At 44.9% G+C, this 22,823-nt stretch overlaps 1 protein-coding gene across 1 annotated transcript in view; it reads left to right on the forward strand.

The window, feature by feature from the left end:
- The window catches only part of SAXO1 (stabilizer of axonemal microtubules 1), a 33,714-nt gene extending 13,240 nt beyond the window's left edge, over positions 1–20,474 (forward strand). Inside the window, exons 3-4 of the mRNA XM_066605020.1 lie at positions 2,777–2,970; positions 19,486–20,474. Of these exons, the coding sequence (XP_066461117.1) occupies positions 2,777–2,970; positions 19,486–20,474 (1,183 nt within the window). The remainder of the gene's footprint in view (positions 1–2,776; positions 2,971–19,485) is intronic.
- Positions 20,475–22,823: the final 2,349 nt, after the last annotated feature.

A 22,823-nucleotide genomic window follows, 5' to 3' on the forward strand; every position in this document is an offset into this window, starting at 1 on the left:
GCCTTACACTTTATCCTTTGATATAGAATATGTTTTACGTTTCAAAACCGAGGTGCTACCCATAATTCGTAAGTCACGAAAACCATTGATCACAAAAAATTGAACAACCTCAAAACTATTAATGATAGATACATGAATATTGCATTCCGTACCACATTAAACAAAGCATATTTTAGATACGGATTGCCCTTGTGCCGACGTCACCAGCTGATGCAATCACAGCACAAAGTTGAGGCACAAAAATGTGTGCTGCTGCGCATTCATTTAGTTTAGCTACGGCTTCCATTATGCGAGCACGACATTTGAGGTGTCATTTGTTTTAGTTTTTTGCGCTTCATAAAATAGGTTATAAATAAAACCTCAATGTTTAATACTTTTTTAGATATTGGCCTTCGAAGTGTGGACATTTAGTAAAAATTAAAAAATGTCCAAATTTAATAAAACCAGAATAATCATAGAAAACGTCAACAGGAAGAAAGATGGAGAGATGGCGAATCCAAGAAGATCAGATGTCCAATGCTGAGCATCAACGGGCTAGACGGGAGCGCCTCAAGGTTGAGGCATCAAACCGCCAAGATAAACAAGTGCCCGATACAAATGTGCCAAGTTCTTCCACCACTCAGTTTGATGCAATTAGCATATGTGATGACAAAGGTTTCATTATCGAATGATAGAATCCAACCCATGGAGGCCGATAATGAGCCACAACCATCAACATCAACAGCCAATGCACCGAATGTGATATATGTGCGAAAAATGTATATGCAAGAATTTGGGACAATGCTAATAGACATTTTCATTCTGTACTCAAACAATGAATTTGGATATTAGTGTAATGTTTATGATAGACTTTGGTTTGAGAAGGACTTGAAGTAGTCACAGAGCAGTAGCGTGATATCATTGCTCCATCGCGGGTTTCTTCAGTCCAATGTGAAGGATTTCATGGGGTGTAGTCATTGTAGAACAAATTCATTAAAGGGGTTGTCCCACGCCGAAACTGGTTTTTTTTTTATTCAATAGGCCCCCCGTTCGGCGCGAGACAAACCCAATGCAGGTGTTAAAAAAAAACAAACTGTTTAGTACTTACCCGAATCCCCGCGCTGCGGCGACTTCTTCCTTACCTTACTAAGATGGCCGCCGGGATCTTCACCCACGATGCACCGCGGGTCTTCTCCCAAGGTGCACCGTGGGCTCTGTGCGGTCCATTGCCGATTCCAGCCTCCTGATTGGCTGGAATCGGCACACGTGACGGGGCGGAGCTACGAGGACCAGCTCTCCAGCACGAGCGGCCCCATTCACCAGGGAGAAGACCAGACTGCGCAAGTGCATCTAATCGGGCGATTAGACGGCACCATGGAAACGAGGACGCTAGCAACGGAACAGGTAAGTGAATAACTTCTGTATGGCTCATATTTAATGCACAATGTACATTACAAAGTGCATCAATATGGCCATACAGAAGTGTATAACCCCACTTGCTTTCGCGGGACAACCCCTTTAAGAAACAAAGTACCACCATTATCAAGATCTAATGGCTTTCAACACCCACTGAACTGAAGATTTGCCACCATTTGATGTGATTACAGAGCGACTTCTCACCGCGGCTACCATTCATGCAACTGCGGCATTTGTGTTTGAAGGACACATGATTGTGGGACAAGCTCTAACTGTTCCAGTTGATGTCTTCATTACCCTACAATCTAAGTGATGATCAAGAATTCAATGTAAACATGAACTCTTTATTTTTCCAAAACAAATATTTCTAATATTATGCAGGTGGTATAAACACGGCAATAGCCTGCAAGATAGCGCCAAATGGTATATATTAAAAAGTGGTGACAGGTAACCCACAAATACCCAATAATATCCTCCTTATACGGTATTATGTCCAGCTTAATAGTGCCCAAAATAGTTGATAAGAATGGTAGAGCAGGGACTCGGAGGCTCTTCGCTGTACTATTCTTCGTGACCGGAACCCTGTACTCACCGAGCACCCGATCAGAGCGGCGTCTCCCTTCCTTCACGCTCTGTTAGAATCCGTGTGCAGGAAGTATCATTGCGCTACCCGCATCGGGGCTGTAAGGGCTCTGGCAGGGCCGTCCGCGCATACCTTCTACTTTCAGTTTTCATCTGTACTGCGAATAGTCCATACAACGAGCCGTCGGACAAGCACAGTACAGTTTTTTGTTTTTTTTTAACTACTGCTTTTCCCCTGCAATGTCATTGCAGAAGGGCCGTGGATCAGACGTCTTCCATGTGTGCATAAAGTATGTATGTGTATATATGTGTTTGTCTGTGTTATTATACCAGCCTGCTGAAGAGACCTAAGTAGTCTCAAAAGCTTGCTGTTAATAGCATTTCTTTTTCTTAGCCATTGAAAGGTATCATTTTCTAGATTATTTGTTTTTCATACTGAGACCAATAACAATGTCTTCTACTTGCTAACATTTCTTTGTGTAAAACAATGCACACGCTGTCCGAACCCCAGGGACTATGGATCATGGAGTACTGGCAAACAGACCTAGTTGTGAAACCAAGCAGGGACCCTACGACATTCATATGTCATAAAAGGGCAGATAGTCAACTCAAAAACACAATCTATTTAAGTCTTTAAAACAAATCCTAGATCCAATGATAACGTGCCACCCATCGATATGAATATTAAGAATGTATGCCATAGTCCTGTTCTATGAGAATGTGCAACGCATTTGTGCCACACAAACTGTAGAAGGAAATTCTTTCAACGGCTAATAATGACTTTGTGGTATTTTTATAGAGCAGATTATGTCTCTCACATGGTAGTCCCTCGAAAACCCAGAGCTTGCAGCAAGTATCAACCCAACGAAGAGTATATGGACTTGGACACGATCTACAAACGGGACTATAGTCCACATCCTGATAGACCATCCGCTGCATACAAACCTCTCCAATGTAGACGAGTCAGGATGGATGAAACATCTGCTTATCAAGGTAATGTGACTAGTCGTATCTGCCAGCAGCGTAGCTTATCTCATGGGGAAATCTAACCACTCAAGTAGAAGTTCGTGGATTTATATCTTCCGCCCAGAAGATTAACAGTTTCTATAAAAAATATGAAAATGACACTAATGCTAAATGTGTATCTTCTTCGGATGCTGAGGAGGTGGATACAATGTATTGGTCCCTGCAAGCAGTAGATGTAGATGTTGACTGGAGGGTTTTATAAGGTGATTATAGACAAGTCTAGAAAAAAGTTTTCCACTTTGGCCACAACTTTATCCCAACTCCAGTTCAGAGAATCTCCAGTAACTGGAACATGTTTATATCAGCCCCACTTTAGAGTATTTTCACACATTATGGATTTCCCTGCTAATCCGTACCAAGTGATGCAGATTTTGATGTGGCTTTGCTGTGGATTTCACTCCCTCATTTGAAGGAGTTAAATCGGTGGTGAATATCCGCACTAGAAGTTGACATGCGGTGGATTTAAAATCTGTAGGTCAATTTAGGGCTCCTTCCCACAGGCGTATTTGCGCACACAAAAATTTTGTGCGCAATACGCAGAAAATAGAACCCATTGATTGCAATGAGTTCATTCACATTTCCTTTTTTTTAAAATATAGGACCTGTTGTATTTTGTGCGCATCAAAGTGCTCCATGGCAAACTACTGGGGGTGCGCAAAAGAATGCAAGAAACTAACACTAATGCTAACCGCGGGGAAGAGAAGACCTCTGTACCTCATCAGGCTAAATAGTCTTTAATCGGGGTGGGGGGTGTTACATATTGCGTATGAACAGGCACTGCATGCGAAAAGACACACGGGTAAATCAACCTCCTTCATAGTGCGAATACGTTGTGCTGAAGCGTATGTATTTGTGCGCACGCTCATGTGAAGGAGCCCTTACACAAACCAACAGTTGCTCAAATGAGCCATTGCGACCGTCTGTAAGCCCGTATACATACGGCTAGTGACAGGGCACTGAGCGAAAAGTCGCTGAGTTGTCGCTAGTCCTTCTGTTTCAGCTCACATGGGATGACTGCTGAGCAGCTTTTACCTCATGGAATCTTACACTTTATTACAAACATTGGGGAGAAATGTAACCAATCAATAACCATAACAGTTCATGCAAACTGTTTTACAAACACGAGTTTACCACCAAACTCTCCCCAAGTTTACCTGCCCACCCGCCTAATACGGGCGACAATCCCCAATCAGGCCATGGCATCCACTAATGACATGGCCCCCCCCCCAACACCCGCAGCCTCCTCAATCATCTACACAACTCCATATTAAAAATATCCAACGCAATCTCTGACAAGTATACTATATCATTCCTATGGAAGCCTGGAACCAAACCTTCCATATCAGCATATCTAAAAAGAAAGAATCCACTCCTGGCATGAGCTCTACCACCCGGTTACCCTTCTCCGAATTCTCTCCCTATATACAGACCTCGGCAAGGACCATAATAATCGGGGAACAATATCTGAAAAAACTATCACTGTATCCAGAACCTTGTTTAATGTTCCACTTCTCCCTTTCAATGTCCCATGACATATCAATGTGTTCTCTTCTATGTCATTAACCCCTAAGTGTAAAAATCAAACATCTGGACAGGGCCCACGTGACTCTCTAAGCCCACGTGACTCTTTATACATCAGTTCAGCCATTAATCCACTCCACCTCATACATCTATTATCGCACCAAAAATTTCAAACGGTGATCTGTACAATCCCAAATTTTCGGAATAACAGCGATCTGCTGCCCTTCTCCAAGCCCAGTACACAAATGTGTCCAACAATCCACACAATACTTTTCTTAATTCCTAAAATGAAAAAAGAATTAGTACCCCATATTATTCAGGCGCATGTACAACTTACGAGATGAACCCCATCTGTCTACTTTTTCTTCAATAAAACCGCACCTGTAAACAATTAAGCACCATTATAGATTAAAAGCAAGATAATGACTGTCTATCATCCCTGTCTCCCCGAAAACAAGACAGGGTCTTCTACAAATTTTTGCTCCATAAGATCTTACTTTCGCCATGTATATCTGCCTGGACACTGTTTACATTGACGTTTTTAAAAACTGCAACTAGGGCTTTACTTTGGAATAGGGCTTAAAGTTCAAGCATCCTGAAAAATCCTGCTAGGGCTTATTTCCAAGGCAGGTTTTATCTCCAGGGAAACGGGGTACGTGGATCAACAAAAAAACTGGTGTTTTTGGGCATAGACACAAACACCTGCAAATTCCTAACCAGGCATATATTCTCATGCAAATGAGCAAACAAGCGAATCCACGCCCCTTTACCCATTCTGTCTTTATTATAAAGCTCCCATGGTTTGACACATCCTTAGGGCCCTAAAGTCACATCTAAACAGCTGTAACTCATATGCCGATCTACACACTTCAGGCAATACTTCCCTAGTAAGCTAAATGTGATAGCAGAGCGTTGATCAGGGGCGTACACTACTGCCTTACAGCCCCTGATCAGCGGCGTACACTACTGCCTTACAGCCCCTGATCAGCGGCGTACACTACTGCCTTACAGCCCCTGATCAATCGCTCTACCTGAAAAACAGAATTAATAGGTACCAGATTATGCCGTTTTTGGAAGCAAGCAATACCCGACAATACCTTCCAAACTGAGCTATGTGAGCCGCATCCTAAATTTTGCACTCTTCTTCCCTGAATTGCTGCATCAGCAAACAAGACTATGAAATAACAGCCGCATTAATCTCACACTGACCATCTCTAACCCTTAATAAGAGGTTACCGTATATTCTGTCGTATAAAGCGACGGGGCGTATAAGACGACCACCCAACAGTCACCTTCTACGCCTGGAATACAGTGGAGCAAAAAAAAATCATTACTCACCTCCCCCGGCGTTCTGCGGTGCTGCTGCAAGCTGTCGCTCCCTCCTGGTCCCCGGCAGAGCATTGCTTTCTGGACGCAGGGCTTGAAATCCCCGCCTGCAGAAAGCTAATACTGTGATTGGCTGACGGCGTGTGTTAGCCAATCACAGCCATTCAATGACATCATTGAATGGCTGTGATTGGCTAAAACACACGTGCCTTCAGCCAAATCACAGCCAATGACATTGAATGGCTGTGATTGGCTAACACACGTGCGCCTTCAGCCAATCACAGCCATTCAATGATGTCATTGAATGACTGTGATTGGCTGACGGCGTGTGTTAGCCAATCACAGTATTAGCTTTCTGGAGGTGGGGATTTTAAGCCCTGCGTCCAGAAAGCAATGCTCTGACAGGGACCAGGAGGGAGCGACAGCCTGCAGCAGCGCCACAGAACGCCGGGGGAGGTGAGTAATGATTTTTTTTTGACACTTTCTTTTTTTTGTATTACCGGCGTATAAGACGACCACCGACTTCAGAGCAGATTTTTCGGGATTCAAAAGTCGTCTTATACGCCGGTATATACAGTATATGTTAGACATAATCTGACCAAGATACGAACTAACTCCTGCCGACCAGCTCTTACCAACAATCACTCCATAACCATTATCCACTGATGTCAGCACCTAATGAGAACTCATCCGCTTCCACAAGCTGACTGAGAATTAAAGTCACAGATACCAACCATACCACTAGATCCTGCTTTAGCTCCCTTGACATCCGCGATGCGATGTATGGGCCTTCCAACCACACATCACCACACATAACCTGCGGGAATACCTGCGACCAATAATAATCACCTGTGAAGCCAAACAGGACCGACCTGCTAACGGCTGCAACTCCTTCCATGTAATCGTCCTTCATACATAATGTCTGACTAATTAACCCCATAAACTATACACCCCTGACATTGGCAATTAGAAAAACCATCGCAATGCTATCAATTGAATACCTTAAAACTCCAACCGAGTACAGGGCCATACCATTTTCCCGTTCGCCAGCGGCACCTCAAAATCCTCCATCCTGACCACATGCCCTCTAAAACTTGTGCACCCCTCCTTACCCTGATGTCCCATAAACAAAAATCATCTAAGTAGTGTATTACACCATCATCAGGGGATTCCTTCCTCCCACCTACTCTAACAATGAGGATAGTCCTAAATAATAGTAGGATGCCTTAGATCCCATCGGTAACGCCAAACCGGAACCCAAAGAATTAAAGCCCCAACCAATGAGAAGTTATCCGAATACTGCATCACATGACCGAAGTGCCATAATAAAGCCAATGTAGTCACATGATGCATATCTTACTGCCAGCAGCTCAGGAGCCCCTCAGCATTCAGAGACAACTGCTTGAGGTAAGATAGATGATAAATCACTGAGAGGAGATAGACTACTTCTGTGGTATCACCCTTAAAGGGGACAACCTCAAATTGAAAAAAGGGGGGTATCAAAATGACAGGCAGCTCTACCCTCATCTATGTGCTTAGCAATTTAACTACATCAGAATAACTGAAATTAACTTATTAACCCCTTCACAGCTGAGTCCCTTTAACTCATGCACATATAAGCCGTACCGGGAGCCTTCTTTAATGAGCCGGGCCTACTTCCAATATGAGAGCCTCACTGGAGTCTTGCCCTATTGTAAGAAATTGTCTATTTCCTGGATGCAAGGAATTTGTACGGATTTCTAACTAGAACAACAATAAATGGATGAGAGCAGCACAATATGAGCCCTCATGTCAGTCAGTACCCACACCGCTCCATTACCTCGATCCCATAAATGTAACCACACATCCAGGTAGTGAGGCGCCCCAAGGATGTCTAACAACCACCTAATTAGTTACAGCGAGGTAGTGAGGCTCCCCAAGGATGTCTGACAACCACCTAACTAATTACACCGAGGTAGAGAGGCGCCCCAAGGATGTCTAACAACCACCTAACTAGTTACACCGAGGTAGTGATGCGCCCCAAGGATGTCTAAGACCACCTAACTAGTTACACTGAGGTAGTGAGGTGCCCCAAGGATGTCTAACAACCACCTAATTAGTTACACCGAGGTAGTGAGGGGCCCCAAGGATGTCTAACAACCACCTAACTAGTCACACTGAGGTAGTGAGGAGCCCCAAGGATGTCTATAAACTACCTAACTAGTTATACCCTGGTAGTGAGGCGCCCCAAGGATGTCTAACAACCACCTAATTAGTTACACTGAGGTAGTGAGGAGCCCCAAGGATGTCTAAGACCACCTAACTAGTTACACCGAGGTAGTGAGGAGCCCCAAGGATGTCTAACAACCACCAACTAGTTACACTGAGGTAGTGAGGTGCCCCAAGAATGTCTAACAACCACCTAACTAGTTACACCGAGGTAGTGAGGAGCCCCAAGGATGTCTAACAACCACCAACTAGTTACACTGAGGTAGTGAGGTGCCCCAAGAATGTCTAACAACCACCTTACTAGTTACACTGAGGTAGTGAGGTGCCCCAAGGATGTCTATAAACTACCTAACTAGTTACACCCAGGTAGTGAGGCGCCCCAAGGATGTCTAACAACCACCTAACTAGTTACACCGAGGTAGTGAGGTGCCCCAAGGATGTCTAATAACCACCTAACTAGTTACACCGAGGTAGTGAGGAGCCCCAAGGATGTCTAACAACCACCTAATTAGTTACACTGAGGTAGTGAGGAGCCCCAAGGATGTCTAAGACCACCTAACTAGTTACACCGAGGTAGTGAGGAGCCCCAAGGATGTCTAACAACCACCAACTAGTTACACTGAGGTAGTGAGGTGCCCCAAGAATGTCTAACAACCACCAACTAGTTACACTGAGGTAGTGAGGTGCCCCAAGAATGTCTAACAACCACCTAACTAGTTACACCGAGGTAGTGAGGAGCCCCAAGGATGTCTAAGACCACCTAACTAGTTACACCGAGGTAGTGAGGAGCCCCAAGGATGTCTAACAACCACCAACTAGTTACACTGAGGTAGTGAGGTGCCCCAAGAATGTCTAACAACCACCTTACTAGTTACACTGAGGTAGTGAGGTGCCCCAAGGATGTCTATAAACTACCTAACTAGTTACACCCTGGTAGTGAGGCGCCCCAAGGATGTCTAACCACCTATTTAGTTACACTGAGGTAGTGAGGAGCCCCAAGGATGTCTAAGACCACCTAACTAGTTACACCGAGGTAGTGAGGAGCCCCAAGGATGTCTAACAACCACCAACTAGTTACACTGAGGTAGTGAGGTGCCCCAAGAATGTCTAACAACCACCTAACTAGTTACACCGAGGTAGTGAGGTGCCCCAAGGATGTCTAATAACCACCTAACTAGTTACACCGAGGTAGTGAGGAGCCCCAAGAATGTCTAACAACCACCTAACTAGTTACACTGAGGTAGTGAGGAGCTCCAAGGATATCTAACAACCACCTAACTAGTTACACCGAGGTAGTGAGGCACCCCAAGGATGTCTATAAACTACCTAACTAGTTACACCCTGGTAGTGAGGCGCCCCAAGGATGTCTAACCACCTAATTAGTTACACCGAGGTAGTGAGGAGCCCCAAGGATGTCTAACAACCACCTAACTAGTTACACCGAGGTAGTGAGGTGCCCCAAGGATGTCTAACAACCACCTAACTAGTTACACCGAGGTAGTGAGGAGCCCCAAGGATGTCTAACAACCACCTAACTAGTTACACCGAGGTAGTGAGGAGCCCCAAGGATATCTAACAACCACCTAACTAGTTACACCGAGGTAGTGAGGCACCCCAAGGATGTCTATAAACTACGTAACTAGTTACACCCTGGTAGTGAGGCGCCCCAAGGATGTCTAACCACCTAATTAGTTACACCGAGGTAGTGAGGAGCCCCAAGGATGTCTAACAACCACCTAACTAGTTACACCGAGGTAGTGAGGTGCCCCAAGGATGTCTAACAACCACCTAACTAGTTACACCGAGGTAGTGAGGAGCCCCAAGGATGTCTAATAACCACCTAATTAGTTACACCGAGGTAGTGAGGAGCCCCAAGGATGTCTAACAACCACCTAACTAGTTACACCGAGGTAGTGAGGTGCCCCAAGGATGTCTAATAACCACCTAATTAGTTACACCAAGGTAGTGAGGAGCCCCAAGGATGTCTAACAACCACCTAACTAGTTACACCGAGGTAGTGAGGTGCCCCAAGGATGTCTAATAACCACCTAATTAGTTACACCAAGGTAGTGAGGAGCCCCAAGGATGTCTAACAACCACCTAACTAGTTACACCGAGGTAGTGAGGTGCCCCAAGGATGTCTATAAACCACCTAACTAGTTACACCCTGGTAGTGAGGCGCCCCAAGGATGTCTAACAACCACCTAATTAGTTACACCGAGGTAGTGAGGTGCCCCAAGGATGTCTATAAACTACCTAACTAGTTACACTGAGGAAACACTAACATCCCGGTAACCATTATTAACCATCTCTGTTCCTCCGGTCATCATTAGATTCTGCTTCTTTATATGAAAGTAACAGTTATAAAATAACCAGTAATTATAAACCAAATCTGATTACAAGCAGCAGCCGCCTCAACCACAGCCTGCATACAGTGGTTACCTCAGAGCCGACAGTCTGCATACAGTGGTTACCTCAGAGCCGACAGTCTGCATACAGTGGTTACCTCAGAGCCGACAGCCTGCATACAGTGGTTACCTCAGAGCCGACAGCCTGCATACAGTGGCCAGTTACCTCAGAGCTGACAGTCTCCTGCAGTTACCTCAGAGCTGACAGTCTCCTGCAGTTACCTCAGAGCTGACAGTCTCCTGCAGTTACCTCAGAGCTGACAGTCTCCTGCAGTTACCTCAGAGCTGCCTCCGCTCAGACATGATACCATTAATAAAACACAACTGTTAAGCAGACATACATTCCCCATCATCACCCTGACTAGCCCTTTCTTTACAGCCTAGTAAGGGTTAACACTAACATTTAAAACTGACAAATCTACGTTAGGGGGCGCTCACACGACCGCCCCCATGCCCAGCACTTTGTGAGCCAAAGCCAGGAGCAGAGAGGAAGCATAATGGAAAGATTCGCATGTCTTCCCTATAATGGACCCGCTCCTGGCTCCGACCCACCAAAAAACCGAACACAAAAACCGCCATGCGCAATCGCTCCCAAATGCTACACAAGCTAAATCCATCTATACACAGGTGCCAGTAACCAGGGGTACCACCTGGTTACCGGGGGTCTCACCAACTTGTAGAGCTTTACCTGCATGCTGCGCCTGCACCAGCACCGGACTTGGCAGAGGTGCTGTCGCCATCTTGTAGAGCTTCACCTGTACCCTGCACCTGCAGCAGCACAGGACTTGGTGTGGTCATCTGGTGGCACTGTTTCTGCTGGCATGGCATCTGCTGGGCACTGTTCCCACTGCCAGGTTTCAGTTGTTTCCGATCAGATGAAGGTAAAGGCAGCCCCTGCGTTCGCTTCGCTGGTGGTTTTCTACTGACAAGTCCTCCTCAGATACAAGCGTTCACACAATGTCCTCTGCAGCTCCTCCTGGCCTGCACTTCTGACATGTCCTAAGCTGAAGCGCAGGGGATTCCAGACATCTGCGCAGCTATTCCTTACCGCCCGTTTCATCCTCGCCGATGATCAGCCGCTGCAGAAGGTCCTCCATCTTCACAGAGGATCTGAAGCTATGACAGGAATTGTGAGGGGAGCTGACAGGAACAGGGATCTGTCACCGGGATGCTGCATGCTGCTTCCTTTCCAGATGATGATGGCCCACATCTCTGCACCTCCATATCTCACTGCTGCTCCTCATAGCTTGTTCCTCTGGACCAATCACCAGCCACTGTCAGGCCACCAGATTCTGCCTGACTACCAAAGGGTTTCCCGCCATTTTTCTTCAGCCAATCATTTGCTGCTGCCAACCAGTCCATCACTCGGCAGAACTCACTCTCTGCCATCTCATCTGACCCAGTAATGACTTTTGTAACATATCATAGTTAACCAGAAAACCTCCTCCATAGAAGGTGACACATCATCCATCCATCATGTACATAAAGCTCCCAGATCCCATGAGGCTCCATAGAAGGTGACATATCATCCATCCATCATGTACATAAAGCTCCCAGATCCCATGAGGCTCCATAGAGGGTGACATATCATCCATCCATCATGTACATAAAGCTCCCAGATCCCATGAGGCTCCATAGAAGGTGACATATCATCTATCCATCATGTACATAAAGCTCCCAGATCCCATGAGGCTCCATAGAAGGTGACATATCATCTATCCATCATGTACATAAAGCTCCCAGATCCCATGAGGCTCCATAGAGGGTGACATATCATCCATCCATCATGTACATAAAGCTCCCAGATCCCATGAGGCTTTCCCTCCTAACTGTCCCTCAAGCCTTACAATAGATGAGCGACTGCCTGCTTATAGTGAATGGAGACGAGCGGCTGGAACGATATCCGGCCTGTTCTGCTTACACAATCGATTGTGTCGTACGGCGTAAAGGGACAGTAAGCACAAGGCAGTGTCAGGGCAGCTTCACATGAGCGTATGCACAATTGCGCATGCCTAAGGGCAATGTTTTTGCGCTATGAACAAGGTTGTGTGTGCGTTTCGGCGTATTTTACTGCACTTTTTGCGCCCACAGGGTATGTTCCTTTGAGCGCGGCAGACAAACGCACCCCAAATGGCTTTTTAGTCTAATAAGTTCCAGATGTGTTCTTGTTACAGCAGAATTGCGCGTGCAATACGCAGTGAATAGAAACAATTGATTTCAATGGCTTTATTCACTTAAAGGGGTTGTCCCGAGGCAGCAAGTGGGTCTGTACACTTCTGCATGGCCATAATAATGCACTTTGTAATGTACATTGTGCATTAATTATGAGCCATGCAGAAGTTATAAAAAGTTTTATACTTACCTGTTCCGTTGCTGGCGTCCTCGTCTCCATGGTGCCGACTAATTTTCGCCCTCCGATGGCCAAATTAGCCGCGCTTGCGCAGTCCGGGTCTTCTGCAGTCTTCTATGGGGCTCCGTGTAGCTCCGTGTAGCTCCGCCCCGTCACGTGCCGATTCCAGCCAATCAGGAGGCTGGAATCGGCAATGGACCGCACAGAAGAGCTGCGGTCCACGGAGGAAGAGGCCATCTTCAGCGGTGAGTAGAGAAGTCACCGGAGCGCGGGGATTCAGGTAAGCGCTCCGGTGAGCTTTCTTTACCTCCCTGCATCGGGGTTGTCTCGCGCCGAACGGGGGGGGGGTTGAAAAAAAAAAAAACCCGTTTCGGCGCGGGACAACCCCTTTAAGCTTATTTTGAACTTGTAATTCATTCGCACAAAAAATATGCATGCACAATACTCTAGGGGATGCGTGAAGCACTGCATAATTGCGCAAGAGAAACGAACATCTGGAAATCTTTAGACTAATTAGCCATTTCAATTGGTGCGTATTTTTTTGCCGCATACAAATGAACATGCCAGCACAAAAAGTGCAGTAAAATACGCGATGCACGCGCAGAACAGCATACTTCATTCCATAAATACGCAGCAAATATTCATACGCCTGCGTGAAGGGGCCTTAGACAAGGGGGTGGCAGAACAATGCCAGGTGTGACCTGAAGTTGTGAAGCTGAGCCGGATTGATCTGTAGGGCGCCCTGGTGATGAATCTGTTGCACACTGCGCACATCGGCTCCAACAGGACTTTCCTGATATCACAGCTCAGACCCGTTAGAAAGTTAGTGAACAGTAGGTTACAAAGTAGTAAATGTTTGAGCCCCATCATTTTTAGGAACGGCCTTTATATGCTGAATTGTGAAGGACGCAGTGACCTGCCAGCTGTTAGGCTATGTTCACAAAGGGCAGATTCACTGCGGATTTTCCGTGCAGACCCTCCACACAAATAATCCGCAGCATTTATAGTAGCAACAAAGTGGATGAGATTTTAAAAATGTCCTCCACAAGCTACGAGAAATCTGCCAAGAATGCAAGTCACATGCAACCTAAATTTAAAATCACAGCATGTCAATTACAGCAGCGGATTTTTGGGCACAGATTCTACCTCTTGAAATGAGAGAATGAATTGTGCACCAAAATCCACACTAAGGGTGCCTTCACACGAGTGTGTGCTTGTGCCATACATAGGTACGCACAAGACCGCACACCCACGTATATACACAAACACGCGTGAATGCAGGTCCATGCAGCATTGCTTTTAATGGGCTTGTGGCTGCTGCCAGCGACCCCATTGAATGCAATAGGATGCTGGTAAGCCCCACGGGGACTTCTGGGGAAGGGCTTTAAATATAAGCTCTTCCCTGAAAATCATCCCTGGAATGTGTAAAAAAAAAAATAAAAAAAATTAATGTATATACACATACACACATACACACTCCCTTCTCTGCAGCTGTCAGGGCTCAGGCGCGTCCAGCCTGTCTTCTCCCTGCACTGCTCTGACTGTGTTTCAGCAGGAGGGGATTTAAAATATCCCCCCCCCCCCTGCTGAAAGGGCTGCATCTGATTGGCTGAATGCTCAGCGATTCAGATACAGCCCTAAGCCATTCATTGACTGACAGCTAAGTGCTGCCTGTAATTGGTCGCAGCACTCAGCCAATCACAGGCAGCTCTTTTTGACCATTCAAAGAATTCTATGAATTTCATGCCACAGGAATACGCCCATCTGACCTGATGCATTGTAAACCAGTGCATCAGATGGGCAGTGTATATCATCCGGTCGTGAAAGCGCAGACGATATATGCTTGTGTGAATAAAGCCTGATTGTGACAGTAGTCACTATCACATCTGGTCAGGGGTCTGCTAAGATCCTGCAGCTCTGACATGTGGGGGTGGGGGTTGTGGCCAGCAATCACATGATCGCCGGATCCCGTGCAGGAAACTGCACAGTCACTTCCTGCATTACCTACATAGTTCTCACTGAGCGCTATGTAAGTTGTAAAAGAGAGGAAAGAAGCCATTAAAAAACGCTTCTACTCCAGGTCCTTGGCTGTGTCTGACAGCCGAGAACCTGACCTGCTACTGCTGAATTGCAGGAGTTTTAATCCTGCGGCATATTTTTACTATCGGCTGGGATTAAAGCCCAGGACCAAGCATCGTATATTAACTTCAGGTTAACTGCACACGTATCTGTGAGCGCTTTATCTGGTTGATGGTGTGGGTTTTTTAACATAGTTAGAATAAAGTGAGGCTAATGAGGCCCTTCTATCTCTAGTAGCGAATCCTACTTATAGGAGTACTAGCGGCAGCTTGTTTGCCTGCGGCAATATAAAATGTTTACATTATCTCATTTTAGCTCTGTAATACATTCAAGATGTGATATGCTGGAAAATATAAGCATGCAGCTAAATAAAGTTTTTGGGGAATTCAGTAACTCTTGGATGAAACAAAGGAAAATGCATTCATGTGTTCTCCGGGGAACTGTAAATCATTAAATGTCATTTATTACTGAACTTGAGATTATACAGCAATGTTTAAAACTGAAACTTTGAAAAGTAACTTGTCGAAACGTTACAGTGAAGCATCATTAAAGAATGTGGGATGCCTTGTGCAAACATTCTTCAGTACCATCGATCGGAAAAGATCAAAATGATGGGTACTCCTGGCTGAAGAGGGTGTCACATCGTATGATATCCAGGATCATTGGACAACCACATCCTATCATACATTGGTAGTTTTAGCCTTTTCCTTTTCTAGAGACCTTTAAAGGAGCTGTCTTGTAAAGACAACCTCGGTCCATAGGCCCTATAGTGAGAATAACTGACGGTGTAAGGCCATGTCCATGCCACAATCCAGGAATCACCATACCTCACAATCTCTAGGACACCGATCGGCAACTCGTCAATAGCAATAGCATGCAAATTGCTGCAGGGAGACCCACCTCAGTAATTGTTCCACCTGCTCGGTCTTGCTTCTCTCTGCTCCACTGAGTATGTGGAGGGATCGCTGATGTGGTGAGTGGCTGCTTCTGAAGTTGCTATATCTTCTCTGAGGTCCATATCTTTCTGCTCTACTGAGTATGTGGAGGGATCACTGGTGTGGTGAGCGGCTGCTTCTGAAGTTGCTATATCTTCTCTGAGGTCCATATCTCTCTGCTCCACTGAGTATGTGGAGGGATCACTGGTGTGACTTCTGAAGTTGTTGTGTCTTATCTGATGTCAAAGGAGATGCTGAGCATGTGATAAGAGAGCGAGACCGCATACTGCAGAGAAGCAAGATGAAGTAGTGTGACCACCTTGGAATATTTACTAAGGTGGACTGAATGCATAAAGCTCTTCAATAGAATCTGCAGGTGGCGATATTTTAACATTTAACATTTCTAAAATATCTGGGAATAGAAACTTTTGTTTTTATAAGGCCTAATTCCCATGGGCAGGTTTCTGCCGCGTATCATGCAGCGGAAATCCACGGCGTTGCCCCGCAGCTATTAGGTTCTATTGAACCTAATAACGCAATGCTCACGCTGCAGAATTCCATCGCGGAATTCCGTCCCGTGAAGTCACTCGTAATTACCTGCGGCATGTTCTATTTGCTGTAGCACAGCGAAAGATAGAGTGAAAACGCTTCCCCGCTCACCGACGCCTGTGTCATATGATGCGGCTGGCCCGTCATGTGACTCTGTGGGTGTGTCATATGACCCTGCCCGTGCGTCATGCCAACTGAGCTGCACATGCGCGCCGGCACGGGATGTGGGACATCTGGCAGCGGATCTGGAGTTGAGTATGGGGTCTTGGGGGGGGGGGGGGGGAGGAATGCTGTGACGGCTCTGCTGCGAAATTCCGCTTGCAGGGCTGTCACGGCCGTGGGCACTAGGCCTAAGTGTGAATACAAAAATGTTAAAAATAATACTTTCCATGGGATAACCCTTTAAAACTATTTTTGCTGACTTAGGCCAAAGGCACACAGGTGGAAATTCCACAGCGGGATTTCACGTAGAATTTCCACTGTTGAACGGCTTTACGCAAACGAATGCAGGCAGCTGCGATTTTGATCATGGAAAACTCACGCAATAAAAAAATTGCGGCGTGTCCCATTTCAGTGCATGCGCAGCTGTGCGCCAGCCGGCACATCCGCAGAGCAGAGCGAAGACGCTGGACAGGTAAGCTGGGGGTCACCGCAGGGGCACAGGGTCGCATCCCGCTGCGAAAATCTCGCTCTCAGAATCCGACCCGGCCATCTACATTCGGCCTTAGTGATATTTCTCTGTAGTAATATCGGTAGGAGCCAGCACACAAATAGATGTGATGACCATAGCATACTTTTGATATTTTAGGAATTTTAATATGTTTCCATAAAATAAAATGTTTCACCAGAACGGTTACCTGGATCCAGAACACATTAATATAATAAGATTTTATAATTGTAAAGTGTTTACAAAGAATCAGGATCCCACATCTGCAGCATCTGTTTGAGCTGCTCGAAGAATAATATATATTGCATGGCAAAAGTGTTAGACCCCGAACAAAGAAACTGGAATTTACATGTAACCACAATAAAGCATGACTTAGAATGTGAAAAGCAGGAATTAAATAAACCTTTATGTTTTGCCAGTTTTTTTAACTAGCGAATGTACTGTATATGCATTTTCAGTTTATGCTCATTATTGCTACAGTGTAAAAAGCCTAAATCTTTATAAAGTAAGATTTCTATCAGCTTACATGGATTTGTGACATTTTTACTTAATTAAGTTTGGTATAGAAAACCTTAAGGCAGGCCTCCCAATTTTAAGAAATGGAAAAATGAGACAGAACTATGTAGCACACTGCATGTTACAGCACATTTTTCATGTGTTATCCACTGCTTATTCCAGCCCCAGATTACTTTGACTACAAGTATAAAGTCATTCTTGGTAAGGACCTAAGGGACTTTTCACATAGGATGGAATATTCCGCAATGGCGTTGCAGTATATGCCCTCCTGCGCAATATTCAGCACCAGAATCCACACTGCTAACGTGCAGATTTCGAAACTGACTTGAAAATGCAGAATTGTGCTGACAATTTCACAATTAGACATGCAGATTTTGGTGTAGAATTCCAGAACGGCATATTCTGCAGTGCTGTTGTAGAATATTCTGTCCTGTGTTAAAGGTCTCTTAAGTGATACAAGTGTCACCCATACAGGGGTTGCTCTAGCCTTTCTGTTGTCTGAGGGGAATAGCAAAATGGTGCCCCCTCCCACACACAGCTCTGCTACATGGTGCATTCATTATGATCCCCACACATCTCTACTACATGCATCTTAATTCCCACACAAGGCAAAGACAGCTTGGCTCTTCCCACAACAGTGACATCACCGCAGGTCCTTCAGCCCACCGGATCTCTGTGGTAGGGGTAGGTTGGTGTCTTCTATCAGGACCGCTGAGTTGTGTCGGAGATAACAACAACTTAGTTGTATTCTCATTTTGTTATTTTTGTCCTCCCCTTTTTAACTTTGTTGTTCTTCTGTCAGTCAGGCTCCGTGTTTTATATGTTGTAGGACATTCAATGACCTCACCAGGGGTGGAGCATGAGAAGCAATCACATACATACTCACTGACAAGTGGTTGTTATTAGTTTGATAACCAGACTACTCCCCTATAGTAAAAAAAAATTGCTGTACAGTCAACCCATAGTAATATATAGCCATACTGTTCACCTGTAGTAATACATTGCCATAATGCCCCCTGTTGTAATAGACATAATGGTCCTTGTAGTAATAGCCATAATGCCTTCTGTAGTAATAAATAGCCATCATGTTCCCCTGTAGTAATTAATAACTAGACTGCTCACCCCTGTAGTAATAAATAGCCATACTGTCTCCCTGTAATATACATAATGTCTCCTTTAACAATAGCCGTACTCTGCTCTGTAGTAGCCATAATGTCCCTTTTAGTATTAGCCATACTGTCCCCCACAGTCACGGCACCTTCCGTCCACTGCCTTGCCTCTCCTAGCTGACCTCCTGAGGAACGACGTAGGTGACGCTATAACCTCATTGCACCGCCTGCATAACATAAAAGGTGCTCTGTGGTTGTGCTGGGAGCTGCGTGTGTTTTCTGATGCCGGCGCTGCCACTTAATTGTATCTGTGGCTTAGAGATGTGCACAAAATGAACTTCAAATTCTGCCATAGAGGAACAGCAGCCCACTGATCCCAGGCAGGCAGCAGCTCTTCTGTAAATTGCTGCCCCCATGCAGTATAGAAGGGGAGCCACCTGAGCGCTCAATTCACCCGTGCACCCATATTCTCCAACTTGTAAGCAAGCAGATCTTCTTTAAGAGTACCACAATGTGCTTGTAGCATATGTGCAGTCATGTGTAATTGTATGTAAAATACCTTTTTTTTTTTGGGAGGGGGGGGGGGGGGGGGGGAGTACATGAAGACAGGGGCTTACTACTTTTGCCTGGTGGTGGTGCAATGTTTGAGCTGTTGAACAGACCGGTGATTGGCTGGTTCATGGTAGCAGAAAATGAAAGGCTTCAAATTTCAGATAGCAAACAGAAAAACTATCAATATTGGCAATAAACACCACAATCATTGGTTTAATAATAATATTTTGTAAATTGTATATAAAAATTGTTTGTGTTCCAGATGATTACCAGCTTTGGAATTCATCCAAAAGGGAGTCCATGAGACCCACCACTACTTACGATCCACCAAAAGAAAGGTTTGATGTAAAGTCCACATTTCAAGATCATTTTCAATTCTGGCCAATCAGACCAACAGAGTCATGTAAACCAGTACATTTGTATACAGAATCCTCAGCCCCTCTTGATTATACAACAAACTATAAAAAAGAGTATGTGCCATACCACGTAGAAAGAAGACCAATACGTAAGAAGGAAAAGTTTAAGCCCAATGAAGAGGCGTTTGATTGCCTTACTACAAACAAGCAAGACTATAAAGGCTTACCAGGAGAAGCAGCAAAATCATTACCCCCCCGATACTGCTTAACAGCCTCAGACATAGCGTTCAGCGGCTTGACTGAATTTCAGGACAAGTACCAAATGTGGCCTCTAGCACCATCCCTTGAAAAGAAGTCTGTTCCCTACAAGAAGCCTACAGATAAAATGGACTTCATATCAACTACTCACTTTGACTTTAGACCACACATTCTTCAGCCACGAATCTCAAGTAAGCCAGTCCGGCAATACAGGAAATGTTCTAAAGCTTTTGAAGGAAGTTCCACGATAAGGGAAGATTTTAGACCTTGGCTCTGCAAGAAGGCATCTCCTGTAAGACCACAGCCAAATGGCGGCATTCCAGGAGGCCATTTTGAAAATACAACTACCACTAGACGTGACTATGTATCTCACCCTCTCACCCACACCAGGCCTTTCAAACCAGTTAATAAACTATTTATGTCATTGATTCCCATTGATGCACAAACCACTTACAATAGCAGCTACACCGTGAAACCAATTCGGGTGTGTCCGGCTTCCCGGAGAGATCTTCCAGGATACGAGTATCTGAGGACAGACTCTCTCGGACATAAGCAGTACAAATTACAGAAAGAAAACAAATCTGATTTCAACCACATAGCGGCAGGTCCGCTATCTGCAGAATGTTCTCCACTATAACATAGCTTTGTATCGCCCAGGGAAATAGAAACCGTGGCTCAACGTTGGGTTGACGTGCTGAAATAAACATTCTTTTATTACTGAACATCTTTGTTTTTCTGGCGCTCATTTGCTAGCTTTAGGTTTCTTTTATATTCACATGGATAAATAAGAAAAAAGCAAATTGTTGCTATTTTGGCCATATGTTAGACATTCCTATAGCATTGAATAGTGTTGGCCAAATGTCTCACAATTTACAATAACCTTTCTTGTTCAGAGCTTTCACTATGGTAACCTCTTGTGCGGCAACCGGCCGGCCAACTATCACCGCTGCTTGTCCTGCATCTTTTGTTCTTTGTTGATTTGGAGGGAAGATAACTTATGGTACATTTTAGGTCTACGTATGTTTCCATGCTACATGCCATATGGTACATGTATAAAATGGATTTTCCCACTATACAAAGTAGCCATAATAATCGAAGGACTGCCTCAGCTATTCAAAGACATTCTTAAGGGTTCTTTTATGGGGATCATTGGTGCACAGAAGTAGAGCGTACTGCATTTTTTGTGCATTTGAAATATGCACGCAAAATACAAAACTGTGGACAAACCCATTGCAATCAATGGGTTAAACTCCTTGTGTATTGTGTGTGGAAAGGTAACGTGCATTAATACTCCCATGTGAAGCACCCCTTATGGTACATTTTATACACTACATCTACTTATGCTTCCATGCTACATGCCATACAATACATGTATGAGATGGGTTTTCCCACTACACAAAGGGAGTTACAGGAATGTCCCCACAACATTGTCACACTTCTGTGGCTGCCTGGTCACCAGATTTATCACCAATACAACATGTATGCGACCATCTGGGACACTAACTATGACAGCCTATGAGTTTGTATGATCTAGAGGCTCAGTTACAGCAAATGTGGACTGATATGCCACAGGATAGCATATAGAACCTGTATGCCTCTATGCCCATCAAGATCACATCTTATATCCAAGCTATTGGCAGTACAACAGGTTACTAGAGCCCTTAAGCCTGCTCATATCACATCTTGTATCCAAGCTAGAGGCGGTACAACAGGGTACTAGAGCCTCCATGCCCATCAGTATCACATCTTGTATCCAAACTAGAAGTGGTACAACAGAGTAATAGTCTCCATGCCCCCCCCCATATCACATCTTGTATCCAAGCTAGAGGTGGCCCAACAGGGTACTAGAGTCTTCATATCTCCCGCATCTCATCTTGTATCCAAGCTAGAGGCGGTACAACAGGACACTAGAGCCTCCATGCCCGCCCGTATCACATCTTGTAACCAAGCTAGATGCGACCCAACAGGGTACTAGAGCCTCCATGCCTCCCACATCACATTTTCTATCCAAGCTAGAGGCAGTACCACAGGGCACTAGAGCCTCCATGCCTGCCCATATCACATCTTGTATCCAAGCTAGAGGTGACCCAACAGGGTACTAGAGCCTCCATGGCCGCCCGTATCACATCTTGTATCTAAGCTAGAGGCAGTACAACAGGTTATTAGAGGCAGGTTCTGCTTCTTGTGCCGATCATGTATTGATGACCTGAGGATAAGTCATTAATAGAAAAAAAAACAATTCCTGGACAACCCCCTTAATGTTTGATTTTAGGAAGACCACTAAACAACATTAGTTTGTTATATGTTGCTACAATGTATTTGTTAAGTGTGAGAACCGAAGTGAATCAAGTGCTGTAGGAGTTGCATTTAGTGGCCATTAATTCAAATGAGCAGAGAACATAAATGGGAGCGTGATATATTTCCAGTGTATTTTTTCACTCTCTTAGGTTTCACGCAGTGCGGCCAAGGAGGTTTAGTTATCAAGCAATCTCTGGGCCACCCTGCTCTTATTAGTATGAAATAGTCAACATTCTGTTGCATTTCTATTACATTGCCAGTGACACTCAATATGTCTTAGTACACATTCACTTACTTGAAAGCCAAGCTCAGAAAGGTAATATATTTCTAAATGCACACACTGTTTATACCTTTTTTTTCACTGCATTATTAGTAATTTCCAGGTCAGGAAATATCCCACTAAAATCATGGAAAGTGTGCTTTTCCTGAGCGGATATAGACTCTACTATGTCCAGTTACAGGCTTATTGTCTTATCTCATTGCACACAGTTTATTTAGCTAATGTGCTGAGTGTGGTGTTGGTACATCTGGAAGCAATTTCCAGATTCCAGCTGATGACATTAGAGAGCCTCCTGTGCCACAAGCTGAAGACTGCTCATGGAGTAGTGCCAGCATGGTGTATATACAGAATTATCATTTTAAGTGGTTTCTACTTAATGATTGGAATGTTTACATCCATGTACTGCTG

Source organism: Eleutherodactylus coqui, chromosome 5 (genome assembly GCF_035609145.1).
Source record: "Eleutherodactylus coqui strain aEleCoq1 chromosome 5, aEleCoq1.hap1, whole genome shotgun sequence".
In the NCBI taxonomy this organism is placed as follows: Eukaryota; Metazoa; Chordata; class Amphibia; order Anura; family Eleutherodactylidae; genus Eleutherodactylus; species Eleutherodactylus coqui.